This window comes from Babylonia areolata, chromosome 19, assembly GCF_041734735.1.
Source record: "Babylonia areolata isolate BAREFJ2019XMU chromosome 19, ASM4173473v1, whole genome shotgun sequence".
NCBI lineage: Eukaryota > Metazoa > Mollusca > Gastropoda > Neogastropoda > Buccinidae > Babylonia > Babylonia areolata.
In genome coordinates, this window is record NC_134894.1 from 41,141,421 (window position 1) to 41,167,221 (window position 25,801).

Sequence of the window (25,801 nt, forward strand, 5' to 3'; positions counted from 1 at the left end):
ATGAGAGGCAGGTCTGTCCATTCTTCAATGTAATACCTTGTCCTCCCACCTTTTCCTCTGTCTGCCACGTCTCCTTCTTCCTGGTAGAGTTCCTTGCGTAATGGTCTTCGCCAGTCTGGTAGATCTTGAAAACAAGTATGTTTGATCAGCAAGTTTGTGCTTAAGAGTTAGGCAAATGTTGGTCCCATAACAGGTCTTTTCCTCTCTCTCCAGGTCTCTGTTTGATTTTCCTTTTTCTCTTTTTCCATTGATTCTCGATCTTTCTTTTTACTTTTTTGTTTGTTACCTCATTCTCTGCACACTTTCAGTGACATTATTCCTACAACTCTTGTATGAAATAGTGTGTGTTCTCGATCTTTCTTTTTACTTTTTTGTTTGTTACCTCATTCTCTGCACACTTTCAGTGAAATTATTCCTACAACTCTTGTATGAAATAGTGTGTGTTCTCGATCTTTCTTTTTACTTTTTTGTTTGTTACCTCATTCTCTGCACACTTTCAGTGACATTCCTACAACTCTTGTATGAAATAGTGTGTGTCATCAGTATTTGAGGGTGTTGTGAGTGTGTATTGTGCATGTGTGTATGTATGTAAAAATATTGATCTACTCACACATGTGTGCTGCAGCACAGGAACAAGGAGACACAAAAAGTTGGATACAAACAGGAGAAATTTTGAATGCTTTTCCTCTTAAAAACAAAACAAAAATCCAGACTTTCAGAACTTGTATGCAAATGTCAAAGTTCACTGATGAAACTGTGTCAAAGACAACATATTAAAATGAAGAAAAATGCACAAGGATATATATACACAGGGACACACACATGTATGAGCGTGCACACACACGTGTAAACAACACGCACAAAGTGGGCAGCTTAAAATTTATTGTACATACTGTTGGTGTGAAGCAGCATGTCAGTCACAAGGGATTACATTGAGGCGGTTCACATCCAGCATGACCAAAATGAAGCAAAACATTAACAGAAACAAGCAAAATCACAAATTCCAGGTCAGCTGCAAAACAACTTGAGAGAGTAAAACTCTTTCCAATGAATCCAACATGCCCAAAATGAAGCATAACTTGAACAGAAATCAACAGAATTAACTGAAGCACATCTTAACAGAAACAACAAAAACAACAACAAAATAAATCATTCAAGTGCAGCACATTTTTAACACAAAAAAACAAAACCTTCAAAGCGAATACAACTGCAGTGCAACATCATATTGTAAACTCTTCTGTGTTCTTTCTTTCTTTCTTTTTTTAACTGGCAACAACTATGAATAAACAATAAAGGGGATCTTGAACAATAACCATATTCATAAAATACCTTCATTTTGATTTATTGCATTTTTTTTTCACTGTAAAGCAAACACAACACAAATGAAATGTTACAATAATCTTTAAACGATAAAGTGCAGCAAAATCTCAAACTGGGGAACTGACCAAAAATTTTATTTTTTAATCTTCAATAAACGTCTCAACATTTTTAATATAGACAAAGAATATCAATTTGCTTGAATTGAACATTAAGAAGTGGATTGTTTTCTGTAGAGGGGTATGGGGGTTTAAGAGTGTGTGTGTGTATGTGTGTGTGTGTGTGTGTGTGTGTGTGAGAGAGAGAGAGAGAGAGTGAGGTGCATGTTTCTTTTTTACCCACTGAACACCAACATGGACCAAAGAACCTTTGATGTGCATGTCTGATTTTGTGCATGTGTGTATGTGTGTACACACAAAGGGAGCTCAGACACAAGCAGACGGGCACAAGTTGTTGAACATTAACTTAAAAGGGTGACATTTTTGTGCAAAGTTTGGACAAATATTGTGACATGCTACCTCTCATCTTCCCAGCCCCAATGGAAACACACAGAAAAATAAACCATGAATAAATAAACCCAAGCTAAAGAGCATAGCTGAGACATCAGTCTACATGTTAACCTGATTCACCATCAAGCTGTGAAACTGTACACCAACAACAAATCTTTCCCAGTAAACTGATAGGCCTAAGATGAAGTATCAGATAGCAAATAAATATAAAACACAATGTAAATATATATACAAAATAAAATAAAATAAAGACACCATAAAAAATAAAGAGAGAGAGAAATGTGGACTTTGCAAACTGGAAGTGATAAGCTCATAGAGAACTGGATTAAAGCTACTTGCAATGAACTGCACTCACCTTCCTCAACTGTCCAGATGGCTAAATATATATGGCCAACAGTCAACAGGTTTTGTACATGCACATATTTATTATATATCACATTTCACTAAGCGTTCACCCACAAACAGCTTCACTGAAGGATGACTGTACCATCACACAACACAATGAAAACAAGCAATATGATAGGAAAAAAAACCAACAACACCAGGACGTATTTGAAGCCAAAACATACAACAGCACAAAACAGGCACAGCCTTTCATAATCATAACCATAAACATGAAAAACAGACAAGCCACAGGCATGATATGGACAAAGCAGCAAGACATGTTGTAAAACATACATTCTGGTGATGCAGCTCCAGACCTGTACACTAGTTTACCATTCTGCAAACCTCTGCCCCCTTTTGCATCTCTGATGTTCCTGTTACTTGTAACTTCAAACAGATCATCACACTGATCACTGAAGACAAGCAGAGCTCTATCTCAGTTTTCTGCAAACACCACTCGCCCATTCAAATGGAAATAGTTACTTGGGGAAGAAATGAGGATGGAGGTAAAATCATGCCAAACAGTTCAGTTTTCAAGTTTTAGCCATTTTACATGTTAAATATTTGTCACAAACACACACACACACACACAGAGCAAATGCGCGCGTGTACTTGCACACACACATACAGACACTACCAAATACACTTATATATACAGAACAGTATACAAACAAACCTATGGAAAAAAAAAAAAACCAACAAAAAAACAAACAAAAAAACCAAAACAAGACTGATCATCAGCAGATTTCAAAGAATTTACTACAACTTTCAAGAAGACCTGAATTCCCAAGATAAAATCAGGTTCAACTTTCCGTCTAATGCAAAGCATGATGAACATCATTTATTATGGTTAAACAACCACAATATCTTCTATCTCAGAAAAACAACAACAAAAACAAAATGCATACACACTTAAGTAAAAGAACATAAATATTACACACATCATCTCTCTCACTTTGATATGCTAAATATGAAAATGTATACATGTAGTGTTGAATATAATCAATATTCTATTGAGCTGAATCGACCCCAGCTATCCAGAGGGACCACCAAATGTGTGGCATGCACTAGAAGTTTCCCTACTGAAGTTGGAAAGATTTAAAGAGAGATGTAAAGCAGAGAAAAAAGGAAAGTGTGTGCACATGTGACTTGTAATTGCAAAACCATCTTAATTATAAGTACTCTCTGAGCAGACTCCCCCCTCTCTACTTCTGATACTTCATGTTCAGATATATCTCTCTTTGAAACAAAGTGAGAATCAATGTAATCATATTCACATTCATAACTATGCTGGACTCCCCATACAGTGCTACTGTCTGTCTTCTATATACTGTACATCAAGGACAATACTGGAGCATATTTCTTCAGAACCACTGTTCAAGAATGAAAGCAGGAAATTGGGCATCTGAAATGTTTTGTTTGTGGTCAGAATCTTAGAAATAAAGTTAAAAAATAAAGCTCTTTCAATGAAAATAGGTGACAGGGCATCTGAAACATTTCAATTGAGTGCCCATGAGTCTGCCTCAGACCGAATACCACACCAAACTAGAAATAAAGTTCTTTCAATTCCTCCTGCATTCTGTCATTAGCTACTGTTTTTTATGAAATGATTTTCAATAAGTGCCAATACTTGTGCCACATTTAACTGTGATGTGGCAGACCGACACTGTGTTTGTCATCAACTGGTTGTATTCACTTTGTGTGAGCACTGAATTCTGTTTACTTTTATGCTTTCCACATCTGCATCTTCAACTGCATTTATTTCATAAAAAGTAAAACAAAATATCCTATCAAACAAAATAATGAAGCAAATATGATCGTGAAATTTTGTATAATCTACTTTGAAATAATTAACATTCATTTCAAGAAAAATACATAGTAAAGAATTCATATTGAGTTCAGCAGAAAAAGCCTCCACTTATTCTCAATCCTATTTACTTTTCTGGAATCTGTTAAAGAGAGACAGTTTGTACATTGAATGTGTGCATGCATGTAAATGTCTATGTGAATGCATATTAATGCATGTTTTGTGTGGGGTTTTTTTCTTTTAAAGGAGAATCAGCAGTTATCTGATGTAAAATGTACCTTCATATCCATCATTCATTGACCCAAAGATACAGAATCTTCAGTCTTTAAAAAAAAAAAGCCCAGGAATAAATTAATCTACATGAAAATATACCTGGATACATGTGCATAAAACACATGCACACAAGCAAACTCACACATACACACACACCCAAACATATTAAGTTTTTCTTTCCACAATGGACACATGAACCTTGCACACAGACACAACCAGCGGCCAGCCTACACAAAAGAAAGTCATTCTCATGGTGTATACGGCGGAGGAGCTGCCTGATTCGCCAAGGGAGGCAAATCCTGCCCCACAAAGCTGGGCGAGGGAACAGACACAAGCTGTTCAATGTCCTGGTTGAACTGGTCGTCCAGAATGGACCTGGCTGTTGTGGACTCAGGTTCGGGTCTTGCCCGGCGCAGACAGGTGCAGGCAACACCCATGACGGAAATGAAACCGGCAGCGGCGATGAGGTAAAAACTGACGTCAAAGGAGACAGAGGCATTACTGTCAGGGACCTGCTGCTGCACATTGCAGATGTCCACCGTGGCCAGGTACAGGAACAGGGTGATGCCCACACACACAAACACTGCAACCACAACACACAGTCTGTCAAACAGGGGCTCCTAAAATTCAGTTTCTCACAGCAGCAATGTCAGAGCATAAACACACAAAAACACTCAAATTACATGCTCATTCATTCACACATATACTGATATAGAGTTAGACACAATCACACATGTTCAAGCATACATGCACTCAAACACATGCAAACATATTCACACACACACACACACACCTGATACGGAGCTCAAACACACACACACACACACACACACTCACTCATTCATACTTGTAAGCACACACACACACCCCTTTTTCCACTAGGTTGGTGAATCAGTTGTTGAATTTTCTTAGGCAAAAATCATTGAACAAATTAACTGATTACATTCTTTCAAAAGAAGTATTGAAAAAAACATAAAAGGATCAGCATTATATATATATATATATATATATAGCAATCCATGGAAAGGCAGAAATATGTGAAAAGCCAATGTTGACAATCTGAAATCGTGGATTAAACATTAACTTTCATCGGCATACAGCAACTGAGCAAGGTTATGTTATACGTAGAAACAAATGGTCCCTGTTCTGATGGCACACACTGACTCAGTCTGGACGAGGACAGAAGAAAAAGATACAACTTTATTACAAGAAAAATATACAACAATTTTAGGAGAAAAAGATGACAATGACTAAAGAAAAACAAACAAGAAAAAGATACATACTGACAATGACTAAACAAGATATGAGAAAAATATGACAATGGCTAAAGAAAAATACAGGAGAAAAGATATAACTACAAGAAAAAGATATCACAATAACCAAAGAAAAAGATATGACTTCTTGAGTAAAAGATATGACATTATGAGTATGATAATGGCAACAACAAAAAAGCACCAAAAACATGAGTCTGAGAAAAAGATGTATGACAATATTGTAAGAAAAACGGTAAGAGAGAAGGACAGGACACTGTCTAAAGAAAATGATTTAAATTAAAAAAAAAAAAATTAAAAAAAAAAATGCCAATGACTATTAAACTTAAAGAAAAGGATGTGACAATGACTAAAGACACTGTGAACATTACTTGTCTTCCAAAGGAAAAGCAGACTACATATATTTACAATATATATTGACAGGGGAAAAAGGTTTGCTGGAAGTGGAAATGCATTATCAAAAATTGTTTGCAGTTACAATGACATTAGGCACAAACTTGACAAAAATGTTTTTGGCACAAAACTATCATCTCTATAGGTGTAGTAACTGACACTCTACTCAAGAAAATCTACTGAAGTCTTTATATTTTCTATCGCCTCACGTTTTTCCAGAACCCCAATACATGGTGAAAACAACAGGTAAATACATAAAAAAAGAACTACTACTAATATGTATAAAGCGCAAAAACTTGATGAAGTCAACTATAAACGTACAAAAATATATATATATATATTAAAGAAAAAAAAAGAATAACAATTTTAAAAAATACATATTAAAAAAATAAAATAAAATAATAAAAATAAAATAAATAAATAAATAAAAAAGACAACAATGATGATAAATAAGCAAATAAATGTAAAACATGCAGACACACATTCAAACATACACACACATTTACATAACAGATATGTACCAAACATGCAGTTTCACAGATATGAAAGCACAGTCAAATACACATAAACGTACATGAGCCCCAACACACACACACACACATTACCCTGCACCCCCCTCCACACACTCATTTCTAGGCTATCTGTTGCAGCTTCCACGACACACACACAAACACACACACACAGAGGCACACTTACTTGTACAAGCACACACACATACGCCCATATCCCCCACCCCCCCAACACATATATACAAACATATATATGCACACCCACACGAAACAACAACAAATGCCTTATCACACCTCATTTTATACAAACTGAATACTCAAATTCATACTTAGCAATCTACATGTACTGCTCTGATCTTTGCTGGTGTTGCTGAGTCATTCACTGTTTCACAATATCTCTACCCAGTAGGTTTCTGTCCAACATTAGATCTCTACCTAACAAAATTGACAAACTCACATGTAATATTCAGATGAGGAGAGACTACAAAGAGTGCTCTCTGTTTTGTTTCACTGAAACATGGCTTAACCCAGACATCCCTGACAGTGCCATTCAACCACCAGGCTTCACTGTACACAGAGCTGACCGCACTGCTGACTCAGGCAAGCAAAGGGGTGGTGGTGCGTGTTTCTTCATCAACACACGCTGGTGCTCCGATGTCAAAGTGCTATCGTGTGCCTGTTTCCCTGACGTGGAGTTCCTAACCATCCAGTGCCGACCCTTCTACCTCCCACGCGAAATTCCCTCAGTGATGCTGATCGCTGTGTACATCCACCCCACAGTGAACCTCTCCTTACAGGACTGTTTCAAATGTACAGACTGGAATGTTTTTAAAGACTGTGCCGGGGACTAAGTGAATATACTGACACAGTGTGCGATTATATTTCATTCTGTGAAAGTGTGTCCATTCCATCAAAAAATATCAAAATATTTTCAAATGAAAACGAAAAAATTTGGTGTAACGGGTCTTAGGTTTATGCTGTGTCTCATCTTATGCTTTTTTTGGCTAATAAGCGTATTCATTTGACCTGATTTTGCTGCATGCGGCTTGTGTTTATTGTATTCTTACATTCTGTGTACTCGATTCGACTCAGCCCCCTCGAATCATTTGTTTTTCTCTACCCCTAAGTCGATCCTGTCCTTCCTTTCTCTGTTGGGGATCGGATTTTCGCTGGGTGCCTAAGCGCGGGTACCATGTCTCGTATGCCATCCCACGATGGCAGGAATCATGATGCTGGGATTGAGACCCGGCAAGAGACGCTCCCAGGCCCGGAGCTCATGATTCCTCCTGATAGGGACCGCGGCGATGCGTCTTTAGACGCTGATCGCGGAGGCGACATCATACCAGTGAAACGGTCATGAAGGGGACCGGGGGAAAAGGGGTACGAGTGTCGCCTCCCGAGGTGTCCCAATGCAAGGCAGGGAAAAGGGGGAGTTGCAAGTCCTCTCTTGGCGGCTGTTACCTGGGTCCCCACTCAGAGATGGCCAAAAACTGCCAACAAGATTACCGGGGCTGATCTACCTTCTCTAGAAGACATATAAGCGGCTGCTCAAAAAAGCAAAATCAATCAGCCAGGACAAATCACATCCAGCTTTTGGGATTTTTGAGATACTCCCCTCTGGTTGACGGTACAGAAGTATAAGGACGAAAACCAATCGCTTCGCCAATAGCTTTTTCCCCAAAGCAGTCAATGCCCTGTCTCTCGAACAAATCCAGTATGATAAATAGAACTGCGCAATCTACAACCATCTACCTGAAGATCTAGTCATCAACCCCAACCACATGTATGTAATATGCAGCTTCTGTTCAAACGTGTGTGTGTGTGTGTGTGTCTGAGAGAGAGAGAGTTCGTGTGTGTGCGTGCATGTGTGTGTGTGTGTGTGTGTGTGTGTGTGAGTATGCACAAGTTTTTATATTGATATACACTTGTATGTGTCCAAATTTCTACTGAATCTGTGTATGATTTTCGATTTATGTTCGTATCTTGTTATGTACTATCCCCCCCCCCCCCCCCCCCCAATATTCCCTGTGATCCCGGTACACTTGGTAATAAAGACATATTCTATTCTATTTTATTTAAACAAAGTATTCAAACAAACAAAGGGCTTTGATTCTGAATTAGCAATCTATACACTGATCTGATCTTTGCTGGTGTTGTTAGATGTCTGACAGTCTTTTTGCTTGCAAGAGTACAAGTGCCTGTGATGCTTTATCTATAGGAGACCATCCTATGACACATCACCTGTGAAGACATTGAAGACGGCGTTGCGGCGGAGCAGCTTGGGTAGTTTGTAGGTGGAGCCGATGAGGTCCAGGCCAAAACTAATTAAGGATGTGAAGATGCCCAAGAAGGTAAAGCCAATGATGATTTTGAAAATGATGACCGCTCTCTCCGTCACGCAGTTGATCATTCCTAAAAAAACAAACAGTGTCCACTGTGATGTACATAGTGACTTCAGCCCATGCAAGGCAGTCTGGTTCTTAACTGTAGGTGATAACTTCACTGAGTAGACTTGTATACCACAAGTTAGTAGACATAAAGTTGATATACATAAGGACACTATAAAATTATCAATAACAACAACAGAAAGATAATGAATGAAAGAAAAGTGCGGAAAAAAGAAGAGAAAAACAGACAATCCCCCCCCCCCCCCCCGCCCCCGCCCCCCCCCAAATTCTTTATGAGACATATAACAGTAATGAAAGGTCCCCCTTAGTTAACAGAAAAAGGCTTCATTCCTTTTTAACACATATCCAGTATCAGATTTCCAAAAAAAATGTCACAGCATTCTGTACAAAAAAATATCAGTAATTGACACACTGATTAAATGATTCAAATAAGTGAAGTATATTACAGTATTTTGCATCAAAAGGCCAGTATTTATGTTGCTAAAACTAGCTACAAATTAATTCAGATAAATATTTAACTAACTACTTATGTAACACTCATTTACAGCTTTCTTTTTTTTTTTTTTTAACAAATATACTATGAATGGAACAAAGTTTACCAAATCAAAGTAAAGGTGATATAACTGGCACAAACATAAACCATATTCATGTGAAACTGGACCCTTCTGCAAAAACTTACGATCATCCTCTCCTGACCCAAAGCGATACTCCACAATGACATTCTGGCTGTGGTCGATGTTGGGATCATTGTAGACGATGTAGCCCACAGAGAAGAACTGAAACACGCCCAGGTAGCTGAGAGGGCGACCCTTGGGCAGAACGCAGTGCCCATTATCGATGGAGACCCAGCGAGGTTCTGCCAGCGCTGTGCACAAGATCACGATACTGATCATACTGCACAGTGCTGCCGGGAAATTGCGTTCTCCACTTTTGCGGTTGTGCCGGCTATGATGACGACTCCCATGGCCCCCAGAGTGGTGGGACCGCCTGTGACGGCTATGACTGCGTGAGCGACTCCTGGAATGGCTTCGTCTGCCACTTGAGCTTCGGCTGCTGCGGCTGCTGCCACTGCCTGAGTTGGGGGTGCCGGCAGTGTTTACTGTACACACAGTGGGAGGGGCTACATCCACAACAGAGACACTTGCAGAGCCACTTGCGCAAGTCGTGCCTGACGGAGCAGAGGGTCCCCCTGTATCACCAGTATTCACGCCAGCAGCAGTGTTGTTGTTGATGTTACTGCTGTTGTTATTGTTGCTCATAGTGTTATTGTTCACAGAGTCCATGTCTTCAGAACTGACACTGGCCATAGCGACTGTAAGCTGACTGCTGATACAGATTCAAGAGAAGAGAAAAGGAAGTCCTTAACTCAGTCCTGCATTACTGGCACGGAATATCCCAGTCTCTTGAGAATGTTTTTTATGGTTCAGAATTTGGGGCACTGGACATCACATGTATCTTGCCCTGAGAAAACACACACATACACGTGTTGCTATGATAATCTTCGACTGTCTCTTTTCACATAAAACTAACAAACAAAAACTTAAACTAATTCAAGTAACTGAATCAGTGAATGTCAGCATGCATCAGATCATGAACATCTATTAAAAAAAAATTGATTAATCACAGTGGCATGAGACTGAAGCTTAAAAAAACCCATGAAACCATAAGAATCAGATATGATCCATTATGTGTGTGTGTGTGTGTGTGTGTGTGTGTGTGTGTGAAAGAAATAACATTTATGGGGAATGTGGTGTTGCTGGTGACCATAAAACGATTATTAACAACAAAACCAAGTTCATAAGACAAGTTTAGTCTGGCATAGTCATCATAATCTTTAACATGCTGAATGTGAATGACTTTGGCCAGTTTGTGAAGAACTGAAGAAACGTGTAATTATATATATATATATATATATATATATATATATATATATATATTTGCAAGAAATCTGATGGAACTTCAATGGAGTTCTGAACATCCTGGATGAACTGAATTAATGCCCTTAGCTAAATTCTCTGGCTCGTTCAACGGACTTTTCCATTGGACGGAAACTGCCAGCTGACTTGCAAACTGACAACCTTCCTGTACAACATACGATAAAACAGTCATTCACGAACAATTGTTTGATTCGTCTTAACAATCAAGTTTTCTCTAAATCTCAATTCCAAGGCATACGCCCGATTTAGTAAACAAAAGTTACCACAGCTTCCGTCTTTCTTTGTGAGGGTCTACGTCACTCAGACCTCATCACCCTAAGTGTTTCAACAGAGTTATCTTTCGTGATAAACAAACATGGCGACTCCCGACAAACTCGAAGACGCTCCAAATCAAATTAAGGACTTGGAAAAAGCCTTTAAGGTAATTTGCGATTTCTCTTGTCAGTCCCATAACAAACGCATGAAAATGTTCGCACTAACGCTATATTCTCGGAGATCTGAAGCTTTGAATTGAAAATACCGTCCCATTGAGTCAACCACATGGAAGAAACAACAGTCCAGGCCAGTACTGTCGCCGCATTTACAGCAGCGGTGGGCAGTTCTGCAGCCCCCCACTAAAACTAAACCTCATACTGCACATTAGTTAGTCAGGCTAGGTAGGTAGGGCAAGGATGGGGGTGGGGACCCTTTGTTTTTTTGTTGTTTGATTTTGTGGGCTTGGCACTACCTTCTGTAGGGTCAGGGCCGGTAATGTATCTGTATCTGTTGAGTACATCGCTGTCGCCAAGATTATGGCATTATCGCGACGGGTGGGGGTGTGCGCAGCTTGGCAGGTTCACTGTTGGGATGTTAATAGTTTTTTGAAGATCTCAGGAGTTGGTGCTCTTACTATGTTTTCTTCCAGGTGGTTCCAGTCTTTTACTGTGCTAACAAAAAACGGCTGTTTGTATTGCTCTGTCTGACATCTGCTGACTTGGAATGTTCTTGTGTTGTTTCTTATGTGATTAGAGATCGCACTGGTGGTGTCGTACAGATCACCAGATGTTCGTGGCCTTGTGAGTCGTCCTGGTTTATGTGGGGTTAAGTACTCAGCAGGTGGTATGGCCAGTACAAACCCCTCAACCACCTTGTAGAGGAAGATGAGGCGTAGATCCTGTCTGCGCTGTTGGAGTGTCAGCAGTTGCAGAGTGTGAAGCATATTGGTGATGGAGCCGGGTGTTCTGGATTTATAATCGCCGGTTATGAACCAGACAGATAGGCGCTGCACTTTTTCAAGTTTATCAATATCCTGTTTGAGGTAGGGGCTCCATATGATGGAACCATACTCGAGGGCTGGTCTGATGAGGGATAGATATGCATTTTTCTTGCATTGGAGGGGGCAGAAACGCAGGTTTCTCCTGAGGAAGCCAAGGGTGCTGTGTGCTTTTTTGCAGGTGTAGGCAATGTGGGTGCTCCATTTCAGGTCATCGGAGAGTTGAATACCTAGATAGGGGTTTGTGTGGACATGCTGAAGGGGAGTGTTACATAGGGAGTGGATGTGGTTGGTTGACTGCTGCATACTGAGGATGTAGCACTTGTTGGGGTTAAATTTCATACCCCAGTCAGTGGCCCAGGTTTCAAGTTGATTGAGGTCCTCTTGTAGGGAGTTGATCTGGCGGTAAAGGAGGCAGTCATCAGCAAACAGGCGTACCTGGGATTTGACTCTGTCTGGGAGTCGTTGATGTGGCATAGGAAGAGGAGCGGGCCCAACACTGTTCCTTGAGGTACTACGGAATCCACCGAGGTTTCTTCGGATGTGATGCCCTCTATCACGACGGCCATCTTCCTGCGCTGGAGAAAGTTTGATAACCAGGTGTGGAGGGGATCTCTAATTCCATATCCATGCAGCTTGTGAAGGAGACGTTAATGGGGGACAGTGTACAGGCAAAGCGAAAAGCAGTAGCAATCCGGCTGCTCCACACCTAACTGGTCCTTAAAAGGGTTTTTTGTTGTTGTTTTTTTGCCTGTTTTTCCGTCGCAGTATAACCAAAATTCATTCGGCGACGTACAGATCCAGATCTAGATCAGATTATATTGCACGACACAGACACTGAGTCAGCAGCGATCGCATGCAATGACAAAAATAGTGCTCAACGAAAAAACGAAGAAACAAAAAACAAAACAAAAACATACACAAACAACAACGAAAACAACAACAAAAACCCACTCTGCTTTAGTGCTTGTTCTCCTAGATTTCTACTTGCTTTCCCTGTGTAAAGAGATGACCTATTAAAGTAATTTAAGGTAGTTCAGTGATGTGCCACTTGCTTGGGAGAATCACTACTAAAGTTAAATTGTTTTAACCTTTCACTGCCAAACTCACATTTATGCAGCAGCTGGGTAGAGGACACATGAAACTGAAGGGTGACCAGATCATGGGTCTGTTATCCATTCATCAAACTTGGGGAGGTTGTGTAACTTTTAGTTAAATCTGGAACATACTTGTCAGTATGTTGAAGTTTGCCTTGTTGGAAATTATCATTCACAAAATTAGTGTATGACATACATAATTATGTGCGTGCACACACATGCACGGATGTATACTGTTTGTGTGTGTATGTGTATTTCGTTTTACATTGTTGGACTGAAGCTGTGGTTTTGTGTGTATACATACATGTATTGTTATTGTATCCCCCACGCCCCAAAAGGGGCAAAAGAATTGAATTTCTTTAAATCTCTTTACAATTAAATAAATAGTTTGTATTGCAAAAACCCAAGAAAAGAAGTCTGGATGACTAAAAAAAAAGAACAATTGCAACAACAAAAACCGAAAAAACAAAAAACAAAAAACAAGTGTAGCTGAGTAATTAAAAATGTTTATATATATATATATATATATATATATATATATATAATCACACAAACACATAATTGCTTGACACTGAAGGTATGCGACTTACAGAGCTGGAATACACAACTTTGAACTGTGACTTGTAGCTGATTGTACTAAACTAGGCAATATCCAAGGACAAGAAAATGTCTATATTCAACTTTGAAGCCACTGACAACTAGTGAACTACTGAACTAGAAATATCCAAGGACAGAGTGAATTGAAATGTACACCTTTGATGGCATGCTCAACACAAGTGACACTCGCCAAAGAGGGAGAAATAAGTCAACACATTTTATGTTTTGTACACACTTAGTCTCATAGAGATTGCATTCTGCTGGGGTTATGTTCTGAGCAAAAACAAAGAATGGGCTTACGGTGGAGGTGACTGGAGGTGTTAAAATGAATACAGGAGAAAGCACAAATTTTCCACTTGTCCACCGGAAGGACAATTGGAAACGTGGGCATTTTAAGCCCTGATATTATTACTGTAGTTAGTTGTGCATCAGAAGGACTTTTTCTGTAGAGTTTTGCCATGGATTCTTTTATATTTAGTGCATCAGTCTTCTTCTTGACATAATTATATATGATTAAGTTATGCTGCGCACATGACCATAGTTTATATTGTCTTATAACAGTGAAAGGCCATTGCCAAGACCAGTTCTCAAGATGTCTTTGACTTGAAAGGATAGGCATTGAACATCCATTAAGTTGTTGTTTTGTTCATGTTTATTATTAGTGAATGAATGGTTGTCCTTCTGTGACTGTTATTTGTAAGGTACATGCGTTAATTGTTATTGTTTCCTCAAATTCTTGAAGTAATTGGTGTGTTATGTGGTCAGTGGCATCAGAGTAAAACTGTGATCATGAATTAATTTTTTTATGGACAGACTTTCTCTGTTGCAGGATTGCCTTGGCAATCTCACAAGCCAAGACTACTTCTCTCCAAATGAATCTGAAGAGACCCGACAGAGTGAGTATGTGTGCTGTGGGAAAAAAGGTAGCAAAATGATATATATATATGTTCCCTAAATTTGGCCTAATGAAATAAAGATGAAACAAGACTGTTGTCTGCTGTAATTACTGAGCAGTCACTTGGCTCTGAAGGAGAGTATGTGTGTTTGAGGGAATTTTAACACTAAAAAAGTTAATAGAAAAATAATAGATATTCAATAAATGAATTTTGTCAGAAAAATGAACCAGTACAAGAAAAAATATGAAATTACTTCTTTCTTAATCACTGTTGTGATGTTGCAGCTGTGGAGCACACAATACAGCATTTTCTGGACACAGCGCGGCAGACAGAGGCATTCTTTCTCACCCAGAGACTTCACCTTTCTGTGCAGAAACCAGAGCAGGTTTTGAAAGAGGTGGGAAACGCTCATAACAACAAGAAGTGTGCACACACACATGTGCACACACTCACGCGCACACGCATGCACACATGCACACACGCACACACACATATAAGGACAACAAGAGGACAAATTAAAATGTCCTAACTCATCCAGATTTAATAGGACTTTTGTCCTCCTTACACCATGATGGATGGGACATTAATATCAATCAGTCTACATATTTTTTCCAAGTCAGTATAAAGTTGTTGATCAGCTATTATAAAAATGTAAAGAAAAGCATTCCCACTCAGTATCAGTATGTTACAATTCAAAACATTTTAATACTTAAAAGACACATCACTGGATGTAAATGAAGTCTTCAAAATGAAATATATGAAAATGAAGAATTTAAAATTGAAATCTTAAAGTTCAAGATGTTTTCGCCATCTGTCCAAGTCTCTCTCTCCCTGTCTGCTTCTCAAGGTCATACTGACAAATACGGATTTGGAAAAATAAAGACAGGTACTTTCTGACTGATTTTGTTCATTGCCATCATTTCCATTGATGGGTATTCTTTTCCTGTTTGTAAATGAACTGAAATGCTTCGTCTAGGCTTTGCCAACAATGACATTCATTGCAACCATAGCAGTCACAGTGGTTTCTAGCTCAAAATTGTTGGGCTTGAACTTTCACAGCATTGCAATCTATGGTCATTGTTCCATTACAGATCTCTGATCCTCAGAAACCTTTTTATAATTTCTCTGGGAAGATCTAGAAACTGTTCGACACATGTCCAATTAATCTGCTCAGGCAGAAAAGAAGCAGATGCTTTCATGTACAGCGCATGCCGCAGAAGGTATTACATCCTGGTCAATCAAACGCTAAGACATTTGCTGAAACTTCCTCAAGCAAGGTTGCATGCGTGATGATGCAGGCTTTGTTCAAATTGAACTGGTAATTTGGGGATGATTGACATGCCACAAAGTTTGTAACTCATGATGTCAGAGCTAACAAAGAAAGGTACTGGACAATAATCTTGCCATTGAAAAAGAAATGGGATATTTCTCCTTTATAGCAATAATGGACATTCTCAGCCCTTTACTGGTTTATATCCAATGTCCCACACCCCTCACACACACACACACACACACACACACACAAACACACACTTATTACTAACATGTCAGATGAATCAGTATTTCATAGGAAAAAAAGCAGCTGTTTGACTAAAGTAAGACATGCATATTTAGATCCTTTAGATTTGCACAAAAGGTTTATTTTTGTTGACACTTTAGAAATGAATATCTTACCTTCTCTGTGTAAATGATATATTGCACAGTTATACTTTCTGCACAAATTCTAGATTTGGTTTTCAAGCATTATTGTGAAAAAGATTTGGGAAAGTCATGACAAAGAAAGAAAGAAAATAGATCACACATGCAAAGTTTTCTTCTATCTTACCAGTATTGTTTTCTTCTTTTAGTTCTTGCCTGATACAATCTTTTCTTACCAGTATTGTTTTCTTCTTTTAGTCCTTGACTGGTACAATCATTTCATACCAGTATTGTTTTCTTCTTTTAGTCCTTGACTGGTACAATCATTTCATACTAGTATTGTTTTCTTCTTTTAGTTCTTGCCTGGTACAATCCATTCTTACCAGTATTGTTTTCTTCTTTTAGTCCTTGCCTGGTACAATCTTTTCTTACCAGTATTGTTTTCTTCTTTTACTTCATGTCTGGTACAATCATTTCTTACCAGTATTGCGTCCTTCTTCAGTTCTTGCCTGGTACAATCTTTTCTTACCAGTATTGTTTTCATCTTTTAGTACTTGCCTTGTACAATCTACCAACAAAATTACTCCTTTGGCTTCAGTTCAATAAGCTAAACAGATATGCTGTTATTATTATTATTATTATTATTATTTTTATTTCTTTATTTTTTTAAAGGAGTTTACTATTCAATTGCAAGTGAATCTCAGGACACTTGTGTGAATTTTCACTATACTAACAGTCCTGAATTTTATTTCTTATGTTTTTAGTTTGGCAAACTGACTTGGAATTTAATAACAACTCTTCAAAAAGTAGTGCCTGATACCAGTTGTATTTTGTTCATCTCTGTCTCCAATATTGTTTCATTACTAGTTCCTATATTGTATTGAATTCCTGTTTGTTAAGTTTGTTTGAGTGCTTTTTGCCTGCTTTGACAGTGATTCATTATATATTAGATATTTGGTGGAATAGATTTGCTTGGAATCTGACACTCTCAAAATATTGTGGTATGCTGTACAGGCAGGACCACATCATTTTAACTGGGTCACAGTGGGTTGATTGTGGCATGCATGAATAAACTATTTGATTTTTTTTCCACTTGTATATAGATAATGTGCTTTTGTACAGTATGCATGCTTTTATAATGTATGTATGTGTTAAAAAAAGAAATGACTATGCAGTATATCAGAGTTTTGTATTATTCACCTGCTCAGATCGAAGCGTTGTCACTGTCTGTACAGGAAATAATCGAGCTACGCCAGGAGCTGGAACGCAAAGAAAAGCTGATAGAGAAACACCATGAGCGCCTCCAGTCTTGGCAGGGTCTCCTGCAGCGTTCTAACATCCCCATCCCTCCTTCCTCCGCTGCCACGCCCAGCCAGCCCTCCCTCCCCCCACCGGCCCAGAGCCAGGGCTACCCAGGTCCCCCTCAGCAGATGGGCCCAGGCCCAGGCATGATGCCTCAGGGGGCGGGGGTGCAGGCGGGGCAGTACCCAGGTCCCCCCCTGCCTGGGGCCCAGGGGTATGGGATGCCCCCACCCCATCAGCTGCCTCCTTCCTACACACAGAACCCTCTCACCTACCTGGAGCAGAACCTTTCCAACATCGGCATGCCTGAGAGACGATAGTGAAGCCTCTGTGAGGTTAGGGGGACAGAGAGATGATCATTAAACCTATGTGAGGTTAGGCGGACAGAGAGATGATGATGAAGCCTCTGTGACAAGGGAGGGACAGTTGCGAAACGATAGTGAGGCCTCTGTGAGGCATGTGTGTCTTTGTGAGTGAATGTTGCATCAAAGAGATTCAGAAAAAGACTCACTTTGAGAGTGGGGCAGGGGAGAGAGAATGTGTGTGTGTCACATCAGTGGTGTGTGTACATAAACATCTGACTGCATTGTATGTTATTGTATAGTTTTATTTAGTTTCAGCAGATACATGTTTGTATGTTCTTGCACAGAATTTTAACCCCAAAGTGTTCCATTTATGTGCAAACATGGATACATTTGACATGAGCAGCAGGAAAGGAAAGAAGTTAAATCTGTTTCATTTTCTGTAGTTTTGACAAATATTTAGTTAGACAAATATGAGCAGAAACCCTCTTACAAGTTATTGACAAAATCCAGCACATTGCTGTGCCCAGTTGATCGAAAAAGACCCACAGGTGTCTTCTGAATTGTTACTGTTAGAGGCATGGGCCACATTCAACCCACAAGACACATGTCTGTATTGGCCCTGTGTAAAACAGTTCTGTTATAACTCATAAATTTCAAGGCATGTTAATGAAAAACCTTGCATGGCAAGTCTCTGATGGCAGCTCTCTTTTTTTTATATGGAAATATCATAAGAAAATGAAAGTGGGAGTGGATGAGGGGGAGGGTTATGAGAGAAGGCATCAATTTGATTCATGTTTTAACTGCACATACTTAACCGTGACCCACTGCTGCAGACTCCGGCAAGGGTCTGATTCCTGTCCTGTGCATCATGTTTTTTCTCGATTACATCTGCCCTTCCTTCGCAGTCTCCCTTCTGTCTTTGGAGTTTACATTTTCTGTTGCTCTGAAATTGACACTGCTTTGAGTTAGAAAGACTACTTCAAAACGCTGGAGCTTTGCATGCATGAAAATTAGACTGATGCCAAAAGTTGAAAAGGAGTACAGATGAAGTCAAAAGGCCCAATTTTAGTCCAGAACCATAATAATGCTATGTGGATGTTTGCATGAATTTCAGTATTGTCAGTGACACAGTGGGCACAAACCAGCATTAAGTGATGTTTGGTATTATCTGTTGTGTCCATTCATTCTTATTGCTTTCTACATAGAAAAAAAAATTGTCATGAGTTTAATGTTCTGTGCCAGTCTGTTACTTGGACATGATGTTATGTGAATGAAATAAAAATGTATTTCCTAATCTAAATAGGAATGTGTATTGTATCAGAGTATATGAGAGCTACATGTGTTTGTTGTATGACTGCTACATGTATGTATTTCTTCACCTGTTTTTACAGTTGCACATTTATTATATTGAAATTGCAGTTGACTGTCAGACAAACATACAAACAGACATATTGAAAACAGTTACGCAGTTTGAACCTCCAAATCAGAAAGACGTTGGTCTGATTGAAAGTTTGAGACTTCTGACAGCTCAAGTCTCTAGAAATGTTTTGAAATGAAGTTTCAAGGGATTTGGTCTTTGTCAGCATGGTCAAACGCTTTTTGGGTTGTTGAATAATTTGTCAGCATGGTCAAAGGCTTTTGAGTTTTGACCAGCTATTAACACAATGAGAAAAGTTACAGAAGGGTTTGGGGTGATAACATTTTTCTTCAAAACTGTCAGAAAAAGAAAACAAAGAGTGAATATGTTAGCATGCGATATCATTCCCGGACAAAAGGGGGTATTGTCAGCTCCAAGGGAGATAAATTTTGGGGTGTGTGGAGTTGTCTCCATATTGATTTGGTACATGAATTCATATTATTTTGTGTCTTTTACAATTGGAAATAAAAACAATCGAATATATGCGTGTTAATCCACCCATTCAAGACTATTTTTTGAGCTGAAGCACTGCCAACAGTACGTTTGAGGGGATGCAGGTTTCTGCAATATTTTCTTTGCATGCGACCTTCCTGTCCTCTCACACGACAGGTACAGCAGAGAGAATGGATACTCCTGTTTCAACAGATTTTGTATCTTTTCTTTTTGTGATATGTTTGAATTTGCATTGCATGAGAGGCAGCTTTGAAACTTATCTGATGCAGTCACAAAATAATACATCAACAATGAATCTTTGTCTCTTTTATTAAATAGTGCAACAGCTACACCTCCCTTCTCCATAACAAGTTCAATATTTTTCATTGTACATTTACCTTCACCATATATCATTGCTTATGTACATATACTTTCATTATGGATCTGCACACCAATAATGATAATGCCCCAATAATCATTAAACAAGCAATTGAACCATAATCCTTCAGTTCCTTGTCAATGATTATCATCATCTCATTATTTATATGTTCATATTGTTAAATATCAACAAAACATGAATTAAAGACCTGACTTATTGTGCAAATCAAAGACCTGACCTGTAGTTGAATGACATATCTCCCACAAGATATGAAAGTTTGTTGTTTTTTTCTCTTGCTGTTCTAAATCATTTTGCCAGTGTTAAGCTTTTTTTCTTCGTTTTTTTCTTCTTAACATAAGATCCTACCATTGTCATGCACCAGTTAGTAAAGTCAGTTAAATACCTTGGCGCTATTATCAGTGAAGAAGGGTTTAAGACAGGAATACTGGCAAAATCTGCGCAAGCTGCAACAGCACTGGCAAGACTCAATCCCATATTTAGAGACAAAAAGCAGTCTCAGAACAAAGCTCCTTCATGCACTGGTTTTCTCTGTTTTCTTGTATGCATGCAAGTCCTGGACTCTTACAGCAGAGCGGTGTAAATTTACACCAAGCGGTGTAAATGAGATGCTTCAGGAGACTCCTTGGCATCTCTTACAAAGACTACATAACATTAAGAAGTCAGAAAAACCATTGGACAGTATGTTGATCAATATGAAGACCAACTGACCACAGTGAGAGAAAGGAAAATAAAATGGTATAATCACATGACAAGATATGATGGGCTCTCCCAAGACTGTCCTTTGGGGAAGAGTGCAGGGGAAAAGAAAGTGAGGCAGAGAACAAAAGTGGGCAGACAACATCACTGTGTGGACAGAGAGGAGCTTTGCTGAAACTCAGGCCGTATCTCATGAAATGGAGAAAGTTGATGATTGTTAAGTGCAGCATCCTCACTACCAGACCCGGTTTCAGTGTTAGTGACAGTGACAGTTAATACAATGTTTTTTCTTAGTAGTTATCCTGGACCAGACATCCATACTTCTAGAGAATGGGTACAGTCATTTGTACTCACTTGCATAAACACCCAAAAAATTATTTATTATATCAAACCTGGACATGAGATGTGCAAAAAAGAAGAAGGGATTTCTTATGCATGGAGTGTCAGATCATGAATGTGTGTAATCAAATGGTTGGTGTAATTAATATGGTTGGGGGAATTCAAATCAAGTATGGCACCTGTGACAGATAACCAGCATTAACTACCATTTTATTCGGTATACAGCAATAATTTGTTTCATACTAGTGGCTTACGTGTAAAGCATTTGGTTTGGTTTGGTTTGGTTTCGGACGTGTGTTTTGTTGTTTTAAGAAACTTGAGTGAGGGACTTTTTTTTTTTCAATTCCTTTGTTATCTTTTTTAATAGATACAGCCAGAATGAGATGAAACTCTAACTACCACCAGAAATGGAATCAGTTATCATAGCATCCTTGAAATATATATGAGTAAAAAATAAATGGAGGAATAAGTAAATGAATGAATAAACAAAATTAATAAATAAAATAGATTTGTTATGAAAAGAGCCATGCCCCACGAACAGCCCGTTGTCAAGAAAAACGAAAGCCATGCAAGGGGAGTAATTGTATGTCATGCCGGGCTCACTTTCCCCAGACTTTTTTTTTTTTTTTTAACCTCCCTTACATTGATTTCAACGAACACACACATTGCCTGAAAATTCATAACAAAACATAAAATAGTGATTATCATAATACGAAACTATTACTTATCCTCTCTCACAGGTGTATGAGTGGATGGCCCGTGCTAAAATTTTCGAGAGCGTTTGAACTTGGTTAATGAAAATGTATGTAGACTAATAACTTATCTTCATTGCAATATTGTTTAGAGACAGTCTGCTGTTGTTTTAAATGAAAATGCTATGTAATTATCTTGACAAAGAAAATTAGTAATTTTACTTGATTGCAACATATTCGGTGACAGTGTGGCTGTAAACGAATATATGATGCAAAGTTAAGGATTCAGTTTCCAGTAAACAAAAACAAACAAACAAAATGTGTCTAAAAAACAACAACAACAGAAAAACAAAAAACCCCAAGAAAACCCCAGTGATAGCGGCATTTTGCTGGAAGATGGAAACATTTAGAACACCAATGTATTGCTTTTCCAGTCAGCAGAGAAGCGTACAAATCACAGCCACTATATCTTCCCGAAAGCCGTCATGAACAGCAACCAAAATTAGCCTATGAAAACTATATATTTATTTTCATTGCTGGTTGATATTTGAAACCCAGTGAATATATAGCATTTCTGGCCCATCATTTGTTCGCACACAGCATACTGGCAATTCATGTTCTCGTTCAAGTATCAATATGTTAGCGTTTTAACGAGTCTATTTCTGTTGCGTTGTGGTGCAATACGCAAACTATTTGCAGTGTTTAATGTTATCCCCATTTTAGGGTGCGAAATCTAAACTAGCTGTTACGTGTTTCAAGTCCGTTTTCGTGCAGTGTATTTTCAAAGATTAGTTTTTTTAAAAATTAATAAAAAAAAGAGTTCAGTTTGGGTGTCGAAAGTCAAAACCCTGATAACAATGAGATTCATTCTAAATTATGCTGAAGTCAGTGTCATTAATTGTGTTCGTGTGTGTCTAGTAAACACAAAGATAGCGCCATGAGAGTTAAATTATCTGATTTTCATGATTGATGGCTGCTAAAGACCCAGAGCATCTGCCTGATAATAACCTCTTAAGACTTTCTCTTGGCATTCCTTCGATTTATACACTTCGCAATACACGACCCCCCCCCCCCCCCTCCCCCATTCCAAACCTCATAGAATTACCCCCATTTCTGAAACAAAACTGAAGGCAAGTGCACTTTTCTTTTCTGGGCCTCGTTTCGGACAGTTAGTTACTCCTTTTTTTCTTTTTTTTTTTCAAAGTCTGTTCAGTTAATCCCAATTCATTTATGGAAGTTCATCATCTACTCCCATAACAGGTGAAGCAAATAAAGTATATGAAAAACTTCAGCTGTCAAACAATAACAGTAACGAAATTGAACTGAATCTACAAGTAAAAGCACCTGGAACAAAAACTATAGTCCACACGTTCTATTTTATTGCAATATGGCTCAATCAAAGTTTCGTCAAAACGTCAAAATTTAGTGGGAGGTAAAATTTATTGCCGTAACGTACTCTCTCTCTCTCTCTCTCTCATATTTTTTTTTCTCTCTCTCTCTCTCTTTTTAATTAGATACTATGAAAGTCCAATTGCTTTACCTTGTGGTTTCATCTATAATTCGCAAATGAACCGGTGTTTCAAGACACCCGTTTGAAGATAATCATTATGAACAGGCAGTCATTCCACATCCTCCATATAAAGTGATCACCAACTTGGACTCTGGTACAATTCATTCAGTCCTTCAGTTAGTGAGCGGAGGGTGTCATCAGTTCCATCTTGAAAAAGGACAGCTCTTCAAAAGGCACCAGTTCGAGGCGAATGCCTCTCTACACTGCACATCAAAAGTTTCAGTAGTTGTGGGTTGAATTTGTCATGCACACATTGACATGTCTTCGGCCATGTCTTTAACACACTGGAAATATTGGACACACAACTTGCTTTTTGAGGGGATGTGGGTGGTCGTGTTGTTTTGTTTAATTTTGGTTTGTGTGGTCTCTACTTGAAACGGTCGGGTAAGGGAGGTGAGAAGATAAATCCACAATGGGACTCGCTTCAAAACTTATTTCCCACAGTTTGTGCCTTGCTCAGTGAGAACACTTATGTTAACTGTCATATTTCCTGTGTAGTTTTAACTATATCTAATTGATCATGATTGTTCCTCTTGTTTCTGATAATCATTATATTTCACATGTGCAAGAATACAGAGCAGCCATGTCTCTGCTTTCATTACTTTTGTTCCATGATAAGCGGTTGCTGCCAAATCAGCTCCATCAGTTCAAGGACTGGACACTTTTTTTTAAGTTCCACGATGTGAAGTGAGATCAACAGGTCTAATCCATGGTCTTGTGAGACGGACGGAGGCAACGACTTGTCACTTCACTGGGATGAAATGCTCATCGAAATCTTCTGAACAGTTCTGATTCTTCACAACAGTGTCACAGAGACGGCTCTCGACCTACAGCTTAGAGACAAGATTTTCTTTCTACATCTGTGAATCTGTTTTACTCTGCAGCCTCGATTGGAAAGCATATCTGCGTCCGTTTTATGTTTCATCTCGTACAGTTGTTTTTGCTTTTCTTCTTCCGTCAAACGTCTCTGCAAGCAGCACCCACAAAGACAGGGCAGCGGCCTTCCCGGGCCTGCCTGTGCCCCACCTCCTGCAGCCAGTGCAGGATCTGCACCGTCTTGTCATTGTCCAGAAAGCTCTCCCGCCTCCCCGCGGCCTTGTCAGCCTGGATGGCCTGCACCACGTCCCGCGCCGTCAACGCCTTCTCCGCGCTGTCCGGGTGGACCCCTGCCCCGCTGGCAGGGGGCGTCAGTGGCAGGTCGTCGTTGGAGGAGGAGGAGGGGACGGGCCGTTTGACAGGCCTGGGCAGGGTGATGGCGGGGGAGGTGAAGGAACGGGAGAGACGTTCCAAAGATCGGGTGCTGGTCCGGTGACCTGGCGTGGCAAAGAAACGACCTCTATTGTTGTTGTGGGCAGGAGGAGGAGGGGGAGGAGGGGACTGCCCGCTCTCACTCGCCCGACCGCTGGGTGATGCCAGCGGCTGACGGTAGACCTTGAAGTCCAGAGGTGTAGGACTGAGACGTGAGCTGGTGCTGCCAGGCCCCGGAGAGGGACAGCTGTGGACGCTGTATGGGCCGGCCACCAGCTGGTAGGAGCCCTGGCTGCCACCCTTAGGGACGGCCCGCGGAAGAGTCAGCTCCGACATGCTGGAGGTCTGGATCAGAGACCCCGCGCTGGATTTTGGGATGTGTGGGTACTGGCGAGGATTGGGCAGGAGAGTGGGAGACGGGGAAGGGCTCTGTGGCGGATAGCTTTTATCCTCCGGCTGGCGATCTCCGGGAGGTCGAAGGCTAGGCATGCGCAGGGAGGACTTTGCTGTGAGGGAGGCAGACAGGGATCTGTTGGGGGGAGGCTGGGGGTCCTGTCTGGGGGGTGTTCGGCCACAGATGGCCGACTGGCTCTGCCGGGGAGACTGGCCTTTGTCCACACTGTCATCAAACTTGACCCGCTTCTGAACCTGCACGTAAAGAAAGACTGGACTTTAGAGTGTTGAAATTGCATTAAAGTAGACTTATAAACAGGCACATGTAATGATTTATCTAAGACAGAGAAAGGAAAAGAAAATTGTCTAAGAAACGTTTTGTCAGAAAACGGTTTTGCGATTGTGTGAATGTGTCAAGGTGATGGGTATGAGCAAAGTTGTATTTCAGAATTTAAATCCAGACTGTTTGATATGTTTAACCAAAACTGGCACAGAGACATAAAAAGTAAGGATAAGTGCAACTGGTTCCATTCATTAAAAAGTATAGTAAAAGCTGAAAAATTGCTAACTGTTATTACGAACAAATGGCATCGTGCAATGCAAACAGAAAATGGTGTATGCAAGGTACATCCACAAATTATCCATGTCCTTTGTGTAAATCCACAGTTGATGATGAAATTCATTTCATGTTTGATTGTAAATTTTACGATGATTTGAGA

At 39.6% G+C, this 25,801-nt stretch overlaps 3 protein-coding genes across 5 annotated transcripts in view; 1 reads left to right on the forward strand and 2 right to left on the reverse strand.

Annotated features, from left to right (window-relative positions):
* Positions 1-865: 865 nt before the first annotated feature.
* Positions 866-11,132, reverse strand: LOC143293716 (transmembrane protein 127-like). The gene is made up of 4 exons (XM_076604911.1): positions 11,072-11,132; positions 9,551-10,332; positions 8,705-8,875; positions 866-4,873 (listed from the first exon to the last, which is right to left on the reverse strand). Exons 2-4 carry the CDS (start codon positions 10,176-10,178, stop codon positions 4,539-4,541), a joined length of 1,134 nt encoding a protein of 377 aa, XP_076461026.1. The 5' UTR covers positions 10,179-10,332; positions 11,072-11,132; the 3' UTR covers positions 866-4,538.
* Positions 11,107-19,736, forward strand: LOC143293718 (mediator of RNA polymerase II transcription subunit 28-like). Its single transcript, XM_076604912.1, has 4 exons — positions 11,107-11,229; positions 14,584-14,650; positions 14,935-15,047; positions 17,524-19,736. The coding sequence occupies exons 1-4, from the start codon at positions 11,164-11,166 to the stop codon at positions 17,908-17,910; spliced, it is 633 nt and encodes a 210-aa protein (XP_076461027.1). The 5' UTR covers positions 11,107-11,163; the 3' UTR covers positions 17,911-19,736.
* Positions 19,737-20,071: 335 nt separating this feature from the next.
* Positions 20,072-25,801, reverse strand: part of LOC143293719 (uncharacterized) — a 20,536-nt gene continuing 14,806 nt past the window's right edge. For all 3 annotated transcript variants that reach the window (XM_076604914.1, XM_076604913.1, XM_076604915.1), the window contains one exon: positions 20,072-25,337. In XM_076604914.1, the coding sequence (XP_076461029.1) occupies positions 24,399-25,337 (939 nt within the window). In that variant the 3' untranslated portion in view covers positions 20,072-24,398. The remainder of the gene's footprint in view (positions 25,338-25,801) is intronic.